The sequence below is a fragment of the Narcine bancroftii genome, chromosome 1 (assembly GCF_036971445.1).
Source record: "Narcine bancroftii isolate sNarBan1 chromosome 1, sNarBan1.hap1, whole genome shotgun sequence".
NCBI lineage: Eukaryota > Metazoa > Chordata > Chondrichthyes > Torpediniformes > Narcinidae > Narcine > Narcine bancroftii.
In genome coordinates this window covers 470985147-471001421 of record NC_091469.1, presented here as the reverse complement: position 1 = coordinate 471001421, position 16275 = coordinate 470985147, and the positions used below count along the sequence as shown (strand labels likewise).

Here is a 16275-nt window from a genome sequence, read left to right as displayed (position 1 = left end):
GAATGTTGTTGGTTTCAAATTGAAGACCTGAAAAGCTAAGATATCCCCAAAAGACATGTCAATTGACAAACATAAGCCAGCTTTACCACAAGGATAAAATTAATTATAAATTAATATCACAGTAATATTCTAACTTGATTGAAGCACTTTGGATCCTAAATTAGATAAATCTATCATGCATCCTTCAACCACGATCAATATTTCATCATGTTTAATGACTATTCATTACATTTTAGCTAAGTGGAAAAATTATGGAGCTGGCAGGTAAGCAGAGGATGAATACAGATATACGGAAAAACATTTTCTGTGTCGTGATGACCAGTGAGGATTACTTGGATGCTTTTGAAAAACTTCTAAGGTCAGTATCTACTTGTTCCTTTGCTGAGTATAAAATAATTTGACACTGCTGACCAAATAATGCTTTCAATAGCAAGTACCTTGGTGTAGCCTTTCACAACCAGCAAACATGCCAGACCCTTTTTGGATGTCGGTGATCGGTTCATCGGACATCAACATCCAAATATAGTGGGTGGGGATTGGGGTACGAGCCATGTCCATCATTGAAGTTGACCAGTAGGCTGAGTGGAAGAGAACGTGTTCCAATCGTGTGTACAACAGTGAATTAAGTAAATTTAGGTTATTTGATAGCTTAAATTTATAAAGTTGAAGGCCCCACACAGACTGGGATACATTTCTCTGCAGCACTTCAGTGCATTAATGAGATGTGTCATCACTGATGCATTTGTCATTCATAAGATTAAAGCCAATTGCTTATACATTCAAATCTAACTACTGTCTTCCAGAAAGTATATGGGATATATCTGGGTAGCCTTGCCAAAGAAGATTTAAGTAATAATTGATGGTTGTGGTCCCTACTGGTGTGGTAAATAAAAACAATATCTCGGGATATTATTTTGAACGACTTTTAGAAAGAATAAATTTAGGTTCCAGATGTGCTGTCATGCTGTATAGTTATTTTAGAGGAACTAATAAAATAGAATTAAATGGAATTAGAAGACTAATTTGGCCCATCGTGTCTACTCTGCCATTCGAATCATGGCTGATGTATTTTTCCCCTCAACCCCATTCTCCTGCCTTCTCCTCGTAACCTTTGGCACACTTACTAATCAATAAACTATCAATATCTGCTTTGAATATACCTACCGGAAATAATGTCCTCCACAGACATCTGTGGCAACATATTCCATAGATTTGACCTCTAGCTGAAGAATTTATCTTCATATCTGTTCCCAAGGGACGTCCTTTTATTCTGAAGCTGGATCCACTGGTCCTAGACTCTCCCACTACTGGAAACATCTTCTACATATCCACAGAATCCAGCTCTTTCAATATGCAGTAGGTTTCAATGAGAACTCTCCTTGTCCTTCTAAACTCCAGTGAATATAGGCCCAAAGCCATCAAATGCCTTTCATATGGTAACTCTCTCATAAGCCTCCTCTGAACCCTCTCCAATTCCAACACACCCTCCTTTGAATATGGGGCCCAAAAACTGCTGATATTACCCCAAATGTGGTCTGACCAACACCTTATAAATCCTCAGCATTATATCCTTGCTGTTGTATTTTATTCCTCTCAAAATTAATGCTAACATCACATTTGAGTTCCTTACTACGAGCTCAAGCTCTAGAGAATCTTGTACTAGGACCCCCCCCCCCACCCCTGGTCCTTTTGGACCTCTGAATTCTCTCCTATACAAAGAGTCTAAAATTCTTACCTTGGTGGTAAAGTCGCAACACCACCGCCATCTTCCTGCCAGCTCCAATGCAATGTTGCTCCCCTGATAGCTATTTGCGAAGTCTCATTTCTCCTCCATGGGGTCCATCTGCTGTTGGCTCTGAAGTGTCTTTAAATGGTTTAAAAATGGTTTATTTTAAAATATCCAAATAAAACTTAAACCTTTAAATTATCATTTTTTATTAAAATATTGTGATTTGCTTTTAACATCATCCACTCATCAGCCAGATTTTGGGACGGTTGTTTTATTCAAAGGGTCTCGCTCAAAAGCAACATTTTAAGTGGAAATTCAGGTCATCCTTTACGGTGGCATATATGGTAGTCTACTTTATTCCTTCTACCAAAGTACATGACTTCATAATGCTGTATTCCTCTATCATTTATTTTCCCATTCTCCCACCTTGTCTGTCTCTCCACAGACTCCCTGCTTCCTCAACACTACCCACCCCTCCACCTACTTTCATATCTGCAAACATCAATTTCATCCAATACTTTTACATTTAACATGAAAAGTAGCAGAAATAAGACTGACCCCTGCAGAATACCATGAGTCACCAGGAGCCAGCCAGCCAGGTTTGTTCCCACCCTTTGCCTTCTGCTAGTCAGCCAATCTTCTATCCATGCTTGTACAGTCTTTCTTTGGCTTGGCTCCGCGGACGAAGATTTATGGAGGGGGTAAAAAGTCCACGTCAGCTGCTGGGTTTCCGACACTTATGGGGATTGGTAGATGCCGGTTCAGTGAGTTTTGTGTTTTGCTTGCTGATTGGCAAACAGCGAGGCATGCCAATTTTGAACATACATATTTTTTTGCCTATTTATTTGCCACAATTTTTTGTTAATGATACTTGAGGCTGCCAGTTGCTTGCATTCTGGAAAAGAGGGTGTTCTACTGTACCTTTTCCACAATACCATGGGCTTTTAACTTGTTTAGCATCCTTGTAAGCTACAATCTCCATATCAGAGAGTAAGCACAACAAAGTGTATTCATACTGGCAGAATACAGAATTGTGGTGGTCTCAGCTTTTTCCATAATTAATTGGACAAGTGAATAAAAAGTCTTGTTTACAAGTTTGCTGAGGCCACCAAGTTGAATGCCACAGTTTTATAGGGTGGACAGAAACAGAATATTTCAAAGAGTGAATGAAACTGTGGCAGTTTAACTTCCGTTTGAGTTAGCATAGTCTACCACTGGACCGAAGGAAATTGGATCACAATTGGGTTAAAAGCTTGGAACAGTCGTTGGCAGAGTAGAGAAATAACTAAGCACTCTGGGCAGGTTAACAAAAACTATTTAATACTGGATGATTTTTTTAAAAAGCTGGAAATCTGAAATTAAAACTGAAAATGCTAGAAATCTCAGGAGTTTAAGGCAGCATCTTGACATAAAGGAACCAAGTTAATATTTCAGGTTTACCATGGGGTCAAATTTATTGTAGAATACAAGAAAGATCCAGATATTTCCTATTCTTAATGTGTGCTGTGAGGTTGAAGTGCGGCATTGCCAAAATCTTTTAATTGAGAACTGGTTACATCGGCCAGGCTGCATTTTGTCATTTAGAAGGTTGAAAAGTGATTTTAAATATGAATTTAGGTTTTATCTTTGAATGTGATTTTCTTTAAAGGTATCCAGGACAAGAGGGCATTATCTGGTATTCTGAAGATCCTTCTCAATTAGCCATAAGGAATTTTTTTCAATTTCATAAAAGGGGTGTACTCCCAAGCTAACTTGCATTTTCATTGAATACTAAATAGTGACAAAAATTAACTGATATATTAGAGGTATCTTTTATTAGACTTTGTGAAATGCATCTCTCTGCACTTATTATGTTCTCCTAAATTTGAACACTATTTGCTGTCATTCAGCATCAGAAAATAGATAGTCTTCAGGAATAACCTCCCGTTCCATAAATGAGCATAAAAATCAATTCATTTCAAAGCATTTATTGATTATCAATGGGAGATCATTTTTCCACAGAAATCACTGAATTTCCAAATTCAAATATTTTTTGATTCAAAGAACAAGAAGCAACTAAAATGTTGCCCGTTAATTGTGATAATTTTCTAACATCTGACTGTTAACACTGATCTGTGATCAGTTTATATCATTCAGCACAGCCAATGCTTTGAACTGACTCTATTGTGTGTTGTATCCATCCTATTTGCCCAACAATCCATTAAATTAAAGGTATTTAAAATTCTTGATCTTGCAACCATTTTATGGACTTCACCTTTAACCTTTATTCTGACAGGCTGGGGCTGAAAGATCGGCAGGAAAGAGAGATTATTCATGTTCTTATTCACTGTTGCCTGCAAGAAAAGACTTTTAATCCATTTTATGCTTTTTTGGTGGAAAAATTCTGTGAATACGAGAGAAGATTTCGGGTAATACTGGATTTACGATGTTTTGACAGTTAAAAAATCTACTGCATGTTTAATTGTTTTAACCCTTTTACCAGCATTATTGTTGAAGCTAGAAAATTAAAGCATGCCAATATTTTGTAATCTTTTATTTAAGCATTGGGATTTAGCACATATGACAGCCAAGACATTTATACTGAGTCTGAAACAAGGGCTGAGAAACTCTTTGGGCTAACAGTCCCAGTACAAATGCAATAATACTGCATGCTATTAACTTTGACATTTAGCATTGCTTCAAGGTTGCATGAGCCTAAAATATTCTAATTGGATACCAAAATGGGCAGCCCTGGGCAGAACGCTTATTCCAATGGCTCAGAGTTGGACCCAAAAGTAATAGGTGCCACCAGATCCCAGTATTTTGTGTTATCCCTATTATTGTGTTAAAAGGAAGTAGAATTGCAGCATTTGGTAAATCAGTGAGAGAGGAAGGTGAATCCAATGCCAAAGGACTTTTATTAAAGTCAGAATCGGAATTTATTGCCATGAGCATGTCACAAAATTCATTGTTTAGCAGCAGCATCACATTTCTATCAACCACATTTCAAAATAAATAAAATGGTGCAAGAAAAAGACAAAGTGAGATAGTGTATGCAGTTCATTGTTCATTCAGAAATCTGATGGCAGAGCCAAAGAAGCTGTCATTGTGCTGTTAAGTGTTTGCTTTCAGGCTCCAGTACCTTTCTCCTGATAGTAGCAGTGTGAAGAGGACATGGCCTGGGTGGTGGGGATCGTTGAGGATAGAGGTGGCTTTCTTAGGACACCTTCTCCTCAATGGAGTGAAATCTGGTGCCCATGATGTCACAGGCCGAGTTAACAACCCTCTGGAGTATTTTTCCTGTCCTGGGTATTGGCACCTCCATAGCAACCAGACAGAATGCTAAGTCTAATCATACTCCACGCAGTGATGACCAGAGGTCAGAAATGAACCCATGTTACTGGAATTGTGAGAAGGTAGCTCTACTTGGTATGCCTCACGAGAGCAATCTATAATGAAAAGTATATCAGTGAAATGTACAAAATTCCTAAATGACTTGACAGGATCGATTTGTGAAGGATTTGGTACTTCGCTAAGATGGCCAGAACTTGGAATCTCAAAATAAAGATTAGGCCATGTTGGATTAGTTGAGTAGAAATTTCTTCAAAGTGGCAAATCTTTAAAAGATCAATATTTTTTTTTCAAAAATTATACATAGTGACATCTTGAATACACAATATATTATATGTTTTTCTCACAAACACAACAAAAACAAAACAGTCCCTCACTCCCTCCTCCCTGTCCATACATACAGATCCATTCACCCTCAGAACTTAGTATATTTTAAGTATATAGAGTACAGTTGGGTAAACTACATTTTTAAATACTTTTATACCCTTTTATGTTCCTTTCTATAACTGTATCTGGGCCTCTAGGTGGTCCAGGAATGGCTGCCAGACCTTTACAAATGTGTCATATTTATTCTTTAAGTTATATGTCATTTTTTTTCCCGTAAGTATACAGCTGTTCATTTCTCCAGTCCATCATGCTATAAGTAGAGGGGAATCAGACTTCCAAGTGATAGCAATAAATTTTTTTGCTACTGCCAGTACTATTTTTATAAATGAGATTTGCTATTTGGTCAATTTGTCACTATTTCCGTGAAATTACCTGGTCACCTGTGCAGGCCACTCCTGTTATCCTGGTTAATTTTTCTGCAATTTCTTGCTAAAATAGCCTCACTTTCATGCATAAAAAAGTTCCTGTCTCAGTCCCACATCTGAAACACATCTCTGAAATTTTGGCTTTTGATCTGTATAGCTTTTGTGGGGTAAGATATAATTGGTGTAAAAATACTCACAATGAACCAGTCCATATTTTGCATTTATAACTGATTTCATGCTGTCCTTACACCCATCTGACCAGCTTCTTTCTGAAATCACCACACCCAAGTCCAACTCCCATCTTTCCCTTGACCTCTGCACCTGGTTTTGCACTTTCAACCTGGAGAGCATAGTACATTTTTGTTATAAATTTCGATGTATTTCCATCCAAACCATTCGTTCAGTTTCACTAATTTCAGGTGGGGTCAACATTGGTCCCCATCTTTCTCTTCAGAATGATCTAAGATGGAGAAAACAGAGGTCCCATTCGCCACTCTGTATTTGTGTTTTAATTGATCAGAGGTCATAAAAGTTCCTTCCTTGTAACAGTCCTTACACCTTATACAAAGATATACTTACACAGTATATCTTACACCTTTGCCATACCACGAATTTAATATTCTATTGCCCATGTTCATTGGCAATAACATTTTTATACAGTGGTGCTTTTATTGATATCCCTACTTATTTTTCCTATACATTCATTAATTTCTTGCCATGATCTAATCATATGTATTAGAATAGGGTTATCTGTCTTTTTCTTGAGTGATCTGAAACTCCATTTATAGGTAGTTTTTGCTTCCCTCTCCTCCATTAAGTACATTCCCATTTGAACCCAAAACAGGGGGTTGTCTTCAATGAACAAATCTGTGAAAAATCTAGCCTGTGCAGTTAAATATTTTTTTTTAAATCTGGATTTCTAAGACCTCCCAGCCCATAGTCCCATGTCAGTTTTCCCAGTGCAATTCTTAGTACTTATTATTCCATAGGAACTGTCTAATATGGTTGTTTAGTAGCTTTTTAAAAAAGTTTTTAGGTGATGAAATAGGCAGCGATTGGAAAAAGGTATTGCAGTCTTGGCATCACTTTCATTTTGATGCAGTTAGCCCTTCCCACCAAAGTAATCGGTAAGTCTCTCCATTTCTGTAGGTCTCTTTCTGTCTTCCCAAGAAGAGGAACATAATTTAGTTTGTACAGATTTTCCAAGTTATTGTCAGTTGCTGTTCCAAGATATTTTATTCTATCCGTCTTCCATTTAAATTTACTTCCTTTTTGGTATCTTTCATATTCTAAATTTGTCGATGACATTATCTAACTTTTGTACATATTTATTTTGTAGCCTGATATTCTTCCATATTTTTCTAGTGTTACTTGTAATTTTTCCAAAGATTTAGCTGGTTCTGATAGGTACAGTAGAACATCATCGGCAAATAGACTGATTGTGCTCTTCTTACCTGACTTTTAAACCCTCTATACTCAAATCCCTTCTTATTATCTCTGCCAGCAGTTCAGTTACTAAAAAAAGCGCTGGGACGGGGACATCCTTGTCTACTTGATCTACTCAAGGGGCACACTGCCGACATCTGATTATTTGTTGTTACTTTAGCTTGTGGTTAATGGTATAAAGTTGTTATCCAATTTATAAATGATCTGCCTATACCAAATTTTCTAGTGTTTTAAATTAAAAAGGGCCATTCCAAATGGTCAAATGCTTTTTCCGTGTCTAGGGAGACTGTAATACTTGGATTTCTTTCAGATTTAGCCATGTGTATTATATTAAATAAACTTCATAGACTAATTGAGGAATGCCTTCCTTTAACAAATCCTGCTTGATCCATATGTATCAGTTTTGGCAAGGATTGTCCAAACCTATTAGCCAATGCTTCCGCTAGTATCTTATAATCAGCATTTAACAGGGATTTGATCTATATGATGAAGTTTTTTTTGGGTCCCTTTTTTTGGTAACACTGTAATAATCACGGTTGAGAATGACTCCAGGAGTGTCTGTGTTTCCACAGCTTGATCCAGGATATCCATTAAAAGGGTCACTAATAATTCTTTGAATTGTCTATAAACTCAGGTGGAAGTCTATTCTCTTTCGGTGATTTATTAGCCTGAAGATTGCCCAGGGCCTTTTCAATTTCTTCCCTTGTGAAGGGAGTGTCTAATTCTATCCTTTCTCTTCCAGCCTTGGAAGTTTGACATTCAGCAAAAATTCTTCCATTTTGTTCTCAATTCCTAGTAATTCTGATTTGTATAGTTCCATGTAATATTGTCTAAAAGTGTCATTAATTTTTTTTTTGCTTATATACTAGAGTGTCTATTTCTGTTTTTATAGCATTTATCATTCTTGATGACTCCTCGGTTTTAATCTGCCAAGCTAAAACATTATGCACCTGTTCACCCAACTCATAATATTGTTATTTAGTTTTTAATATAGTTTTTTTCTGTCCTATATGTTTCTATTGTATTATATCTTTGCTTTTTATTCTCCAGTAATCTGTATTCTTCTTGTAGTCTTGTTCTTTGATTTTTTTTCTTATTCTTTAATATCCTTCTCCAAACTATTTATTTTTGCCATATGTTCCCTCTTAAGATTCTTCTTATAGGATATAATTTGTCCCCTTAAATATCCTTTAGGCATGTCCCATATCAGAATACTCTCATTAGTAGATGGATGATTTGTTTCACAAAATATTTCTATCTGTCTCTTTATAAATTTGCAGAAGTCTGTTCTTTTAAACAATGTAGAATTGAGATGCCATCTGTATACATTCTCTTGGTTTCCAATTTTATGCTATAGTTAATATTAATGGAAAATGGTCTGATAGAAGCCTTGCTAAATATTCTGTTTTTATCACTCTACTTTTTAACATTAAAAATAAGAAAATCCTTGTATATGAGTCATGCACTTTTGAGTAAAAAGAGTAGTCTCTCTCTGGGATTTAATTGCCTCCATACATTGATAAGATTTAATCTTTCATATATGAAATTGTGGTTTTTGCTGCTTTCACCCTCGTTATTGTTCTTGCCAATTTATCCAGTATTTGGTCCAAGCAGAAGTTAAAGTCTCCAACTAATATATTTTGTCTTCCCTTTGCTATTTTTAAGAAGATATCTTTCATAAAGGCTTCATCATAATTCGGGGCATAAATATTCATAAATGGCCATGCTTCTCCCTAAATTTTACAGTGTGCTATTACTTACCTTCCAGCTTGATCAATTGAGGTAACTTCTATTAACACTGGTGTATTTTTATTAATTAATTGCCTTTGATCCAAAGGAAGACGATATTATTTATTCCACCCATCCTCTTTTTAATTTATCATATTCCAATTTAGTAAGATGTGTTTCCTGCAAAAAGATTATCTCCACTTTTAATTTCTTTAAGTATGTCAAGATCCTCTTCCTCTTCACTTTCCCATTTATCCTGTTAATATTGAGACTAATAAACTTTAGTGTTTTATCCATACCATTTCTCACACAAATATTCCCAATTTTCTAAATAGTCATAACATTTCCCTATTAAAAGACATTTCCAATGCATACATTTCCTCTTTAAGAAGCACACAAACACATCCCTAGCTCTGACAGTGTTGTTGACAATAGTACCAGGAAGCCTGCGAAAAAAGCCATCTATATACATTATACTTAATACTTACCAAATGAATAATTTCACATTTTCCCCAAATTGTACTCCATTTGCACGTTCTTTGCCATGAACTTAACCTATTCCTGACCCTTTGTTGCCTCTTTGTATCCTTTTCACAAGTCCTTTATCTATAAATGCAAATCTGAAAAGAACTGATTGAAAATTATTGAACAAATATTTGTGCCCCCTTGTAGTGATGTACTTGCATGAAACAGATTTCTCACAAAGTGATGTGGGAAATTCTCTCAGGAATGGGTTGGAACTTTTTTTTGAAAATGATAGAGAGACAATTACTAGAGACATCAGTACAAAAATCAGAAGTTTTAAAGGTGAATGTGCCTATCAGCTCTTTTATATTTGTTTTATTTCTTTCTGACACTTAAAATAGTGAATTACATCTATTCATTCAACTGTACAAGTTTACAAGTGAATTAGAAAGCACTTACCTGACAAAATTCTTCCGTTCAAGATAATCACGTCCATGCACAATATTTGTTTTGTTCCACTGAGCATTAATCTCTGTGCTTAAAGCTGGCCTTGAGATGTAAATGCTCACTTGTGAACATTTTGAGAGATGTCAGCAAAATATTCTTCCATTATAATGCAGGTTATATTACATTTTAAGTTAAATTGTATTTTACTTCCATTTAGCATATCAAGATATTGATACAGTACTTTTCAGTGCTGTAAAATATGCCATTCAACATTTCCTCTAATAACTTAGTGATGCGATGTTGATTTCAAAGTGGATTGTCTGAAAGGTTTCAGAAATCCTAACATATAATATATTTTTTTTTTAAATTTAGACATACAGCACGGTAACAGGCCATTTTGGCCCACAAGTCCGTGCCACCCAATTTGCACCCAATTAACCTACAACCTCTAGTACATTTCTAACATTGGGAAGAAACTGGAGCACCAGGGAAAACCCACGCAGACATGGGGAGAACATACAAATTTCTTTCAGGCAGCATGGGATTCGAACCCTAGTCCCAGTCATTGGTGCTAGTCGCTATGCCAAATGTGCTGCCCTAATTTACAATTGTTTCAGTTAGGGTCAACAATAATAAATGGTTTCATATTTTTTTATATCTATGTATATTTTGTATTTAGCAACAGATATGCTACAGCTGAAATAATTTTAAAATGAAGTTCATTTTGAGTGAAGAATTAATTTCATATGTGGTTTACTTTCACGTCAATTTCTATTGGACAATAATTAACAAAATTGTCAACACTTTTTAAACAGATCTGGATCCAAATTTGAACATTTTTCAGAAATCAACAATGGGTATCAAATTTTCATCTTTTCTATTTAGATGCTGTTTACAAAATAATCTGCTGTGAACTTTTGGGTACCATTTTGATGGGTTGGGAAATTTAGAATGCGGTGTCTCAAAAAGGAGCAAGAGTAAATGTGCTGAATAAGGAAAAGGTCTGGATAGTGGCAATTTACTTCCTGTGCTTTGAAACGTGTTTAAATAGTATTTTCATTTTTATTTAGAGATTTAAAATACTCTTCAGTCCGCTTTTTTGAATTAACAACCTTGCAATTGGAGAGATGTGCTCGTGATCTTGTTGAATAATAAAAGTGTAGAGGTTTTAATAATCTACTTGCAGATAGTTTTAATAGTTCTGATTACAATTCTTAACCTTCAACAGATGACCTTGCAATTCAGCATGTGGGATCGCTTCCGAGAATTGGACAGCATGTCTAATGTGGCAACCACGAACTTGGTTCATCTTCTTGTTCACCTTCTTGGTACAAAATGGCTGTCTCTAGCCATCTTTAAGGTGAATACATGATTTATATAAATTCATTATTATTCTAAACATAATTTATTACTATCCAAGATATTTAATTAGATGCACTTTCACATTCCATTGTTAGATGTGGGATAGTTCTTGGAGTGTTAAAAAAGCCTTTACCTAAATATGTAAACTATCTTACCTGAGTATCCAAGGATTACACTTTAATGCAAAACTTGCTTATTTTTTCTTGATACAAACTAAGTTTCCATAGAAATGACAGCATGTAGCAAATACGGATGATTTCTCTAGGATAATGAATGGATGGGAAAGGGTTAGTTAGGTTACATGAATTTCTGACATTAGAATCTAGCCAATAACTCATTTACACTCTAAAACCATCCATTTGGGCACTTAAAATTTGAGATATTAAGAAAATAAATATAATTGCAAAATAAGTAAACTCTGAAACCACCTCTCATTTATGAGCTATGAATACAGCACTTATGAGCTTGCTATTGTGTTAGTTTTCGTAGCCTATCAATTATTGAGCCTTGCCTGATACAGTGTATTCTAAATATGTTCCCTGTCTTTTGTTGGGTGCAGTAGGGGAAAGAAGTGTTCAAGAGGGGAAAGATTTATTCGGAACCTGAGAAGTAGCTTTTTACAAAGAGGGTGGGAAGTGTATGGGTGATGCAGGAATTTTTGCAACATTTAAAAACAAATTGGATGGATCAGATGGATTTTAGAGGGGTATAAGCAGGCAAGGAGGGACATACTGTATGTGTGTGGGACATTTTGGTCAATGTGGGCAAATTGAGCTGAGTGCTTCTTTCCATGATGTATTATTCTGACTCCAATTCCTCTCCTGTTTGCAATCCATTAACACTGTTCTTAATATGCATATATTGATATGGAGTAAAAAACTTTTGATTTCAAGCATGAAATCCTGACAACTTGCTCTGTTTGAATTCAACAAGTAGGTAATGCTCACTTAACTGCTGAAGGAAAGTTATAGCCATGGCCTATGATCTCTACCAAGAAATTATTTGCTATTTTGTTGAAATTGACCATTCCCAGTATATTTATATCCTCTCTGGGGCTGAATCTTCGACCATTCAATGAGATGATGACGAGTCATCCAAATTCAATACCCTTTTCCTACTCTCTCCCCATAACCTTTGATATATTAAGCAATAAGAACTACAATCCACTCTTCCTTGAATATATTTAATGATTTAACCTAAACCTCCCCACCATCAAAGATACTTCCAGCATCTCTTTTGTCATCAGGATTTTACAAGCTTCAACAAAGTCCCCTTCTCATCTTTCTAAAATCTAATAAATATAAGCTCAATCTTCTTCCATCAGTCCTGCCATCCCAGAAACCAGTCTGGTGAGGCTTTACTGCTCTCGCTCCATGCCAGAACTGACTACAAGACCAGTCTTACTGAGTGGACTTGTGAATCTGCAGGGCTGATTTAATGCATTTGGTGCTCCTGATGGGCCGATATCAAGGAGACTGGATGCAGACTGTGAGATTATTTTGTTGAGTACTTTTGCTCCATCCCCTGCAACAGCAAGGACCTCCCAGTGGCAACCATTTTAAATTCACACACCTTTGCGACACTGACATGTCAGTCCAAGACATCATGTACTGCCAAATCAAGACCACCCACTAATTGGAGGAACAACACCTTGTATTCCATCTTGGCAATCTCCAACCAGATGGCTTTTATATGGACGACTCCAATTTCCACTAGTCCCCTAATCTCATCTCTCCCTTTCCTTTCCCCTGTCTCCTTTTCTTCCCTCTCGTCACCCCCTTTCTTTTCCTTCTTAGCCCTCTGCCATGTCCCCAATCACTTCTCAGCTTCTTTCTCTTCTACTCTCTTACCTGTGTCCATCAATTATTTCTCACCTTTTACCCTGTGCTACCCTCCCTTACCCTTCCTCCCTCTTCATCTCCTCCCACCATCCCCCGCCCCCAGCCCCAGCTTTTTTTATTCTGGCATCAACCTGTATTTTCTGATTCCTGATGAAGGGCTCAGGCCCGAAGCGTTAGTTACCTTTTACTTCCTAAAGATGCTGATAGCCTGCAGGGAGTGACTCCTAACACTCCAAGATCCTTCTACCACCAAGGTGCAAGTCAGTGGTGTGTTGGAATACTCTCCAGTTGTCTGGATGAGTGCTGTGCCAATAATGACCCAGAAGAGTCTTTTTTCCTGGACAAAACATCCTGTTTGATTGGCATCTCACCAACCATCATTAGGTTTTCCTTTCTTGTACCACTGGCACATGGTGATTGACGTGTATACCATTTACAAGATTCTCGACAATCACTCGACTGAGATATTCCAGCGGTGGTTCTCAAACCCATGATCCCTACCGCCACAAAGGACAAAAGTGGCAGGTACATGGAAACTCCACCACCTGCAGGATCCGCCCTTTGTCTAACTGTTCTGACTTCAAAATATGTCACCATTCTTTTATGATTACTGATCTAAATCCTGGAACTTCCTCATCAGAACTGTGGGAGTATCTTAATCAGAAGGCTGCCATAATTGGCGTAGCAGTTAGCACAGCTCCTTCACAGTACCAGCAACCGGGGCCAGGGTTCGAATACTGCATTGCATGTAAGGAGTTGGTACGTTCTCCTAGTGTCAGTGTAGGTTTTCCCGGGGGCTCTGGTTTCCTCCCACCAATTGAAACATACAGGGGGTTGTAGGTTAATTGAGTGTAAATTGGGCGGCACAAACTCATGGGCCAAAATGGCGTGTTACCATGCTGTCTGCCTAATTTTTTTTTAATTCACAAAGGCAGCTCACTACCCCTTTTCAAGGCAAAATATGCTGGCAGTGCCAAATATCACATATATAAATTGTTTTTAATTAAACATTCACCAGGGTGAAGGTGAATTGGATGAGCCTTGGTTGTTGTATTTTTAGTCCAGCAAATCTTGACCCATTAAGCACAGTGGCTATGATAGGGAAAAAAGATTGATTAAGAAACTACTTTGAATTAGTTTAAACATCAAAGGAAGGTGACAAAATACAAAATGAACCTAAAAAAACACAAATGTTTAATTCCAGTACGTTTTTAAATTCCTCAGTTTGATCAGAACTCTCTTCAAGTGGTGAATGTATAAACCATTAGAATGAAGGGATATATTAACTATGAAGAATGAAAATATCAATAAATAAATTAATTTGACTAATTAATATAATTTGAGACAGGAACTATAATTAAACATTATAGCATACCTTCTGCTGCTGCACCCTGGACCACACTTCTCTTCCAGCACAGTCCACAGTACAGCCATGGATCGGTTTCTCTGCTGGGAGATGGAGGTTTGGGTAGTTCAGCCAGCGTGAGTTCAGATGGCAGGAGTCAGAACTAATATTAACTCCTGAAACATGGGGAAGAATTACTGGACGAGTTCATACTTCTTTGTGCACACCATCCTTTAATACGGTTTGAAATAGTTCATAGAGCTATAGGTCTAAAGATAAGCTACCTCGCATCTTTCCTCATACGAGCTCTACTTGTGATACATGCAATACTGATGTGGCTTCACTATCTTATATGTTTTGGTCCTATGTTAGAAAAATTTTGGAAAGATTTTGAATATTCTATCAAGGATACTGATTATTCAACTACAACCTAACCCTTTAACTGCTCTTTTTGGAAGTAGGTTGTTGACCTACTTCTGCATATCGAGTTGTATCTTTTTCTACACTATTAGCTTGAAGACCCATTTAACTTGAATGGAAAGACTCTGATTCTCCTACATTATTTCAATGGCTTTCTCACGCTATGTCTTTCTTAAATCTAGAAAAAATCAGAAAGTCCTACTTTAGATATAACTACTAAATTTGAAGAAACATGGAAACCATTTATTGATTACTTTCATGGAATGTAACTCTTCCTTTCCAAACATAATTCTTGCCATTGGTGTTATCTGTAGGTGTGGTCCAAAGCTATGTTTTAAACTATTTGATCCTCAGGACGGGCCGCTCAGTATTTTTTGATAATTATATTATAATTATGTCTTTATCTCTGTTTTTTTTGTTAGGAGAATTATTTCTAATATGTCACATTTTCACTCTGGAATTTATAGATGATACTTGTACTAAGTAGACTTGGACGTACCATTTTAATTGTGTTATTTCAATTCTCTTTATCCTATGAACATGATGAAATGCTAATAAAAAGATTGAAAAAGAATGAATTCAGAAAGCAGGAGTCTGGAAGAAGAATATTGTAAACCTGGAATACTTTCAGTCAAAAACATGTGTGCATTGGGTTGATAGAAATTTTCAAAGCCCTAATGTGTAGATTTCTGTTGTGAGATGTAGTAATACATATCTCCCATGAATTAATTAAAATGACAAATCAGACTTGACGCCTTCATAACTACACGTGCTCTTATTCTTTCCAATCAAAGCAATCCATATGGCTAGATTTACATCTTTCAATGTTGCAGGTGGTTGAGTTCAGTGAACTGGATAAAAATAAAGTCAAGTTCTTACGACAAGTTCTCCATAAACTATTCATGGATACAGAGCCAGAAGAATTAGTAATAATGTTTCAAAGGTAAGTTTTAACGCATATAATATTTAATTTCATCAGTGCTCAACTACTCAAGTTTATTTTAAAATGCAGTAGGCTTCTGTAATTTATTTAATCTATCTTGAGTGTTTGATATTGTAAAAAGTAAAGATGGTTTCCAAAGATTGCAGCAGGATCTTGATCAGATGCGCAGAGGAATGGTTAATGGGATTTAATACAGGTGCTCCCCTACTTACGATGGTCCGACTTGTGATATTTCACAGTTTCAATGGTTCGAATACGTACTTTCAATTTCGAATTCGAATCTGTTCCCACGCTTGCGGCATGCTGCTCATGGTGCTCCCATCACCCAGCATCACGCGAGAGTATTGTGCAGCATACTGTTAAGAGCCCAGAGGACCCCAAAACCCAGCAGCAAGAGAAATTCACCAAGACAAATGGTTATTTAAACAAAAGTTACTTTTAATTATCTTTAAACATGAAAACAGAAT

The 16275-nt window shown here is 36.5% G+C and overlaps 1 protein-coding gene across 1 annotated transcript in view; it reads left to right on the top strand.

The window, feature by feature from the left end:
- Window positions 1–16275, top strand: part of nom1 (nucleolar protein with MIF4G domain 1) — a 70332-nt gene that overhangs the window by 48324 nt on the left and 5733 nt on the right. Inside the window, exons 7-10 of the mRNA XM_069914748.1 lie at window positions 237–358; window positions 4005–4137; window positions 11126–11257; window positions 15699–15808. Of these exons, the coding sequence (XP_069770849.1) occupies window positions 237–358; window positions 4005–4137; window positions 11126–11257; window positions 15699–15808 (497 nt within the window). The remainder of the gene's footprint in view (window positions 1–236; window positions 359–4004; window positions 4138–11125; window positions 11258–15698; window positions 15809–16275) is intronic.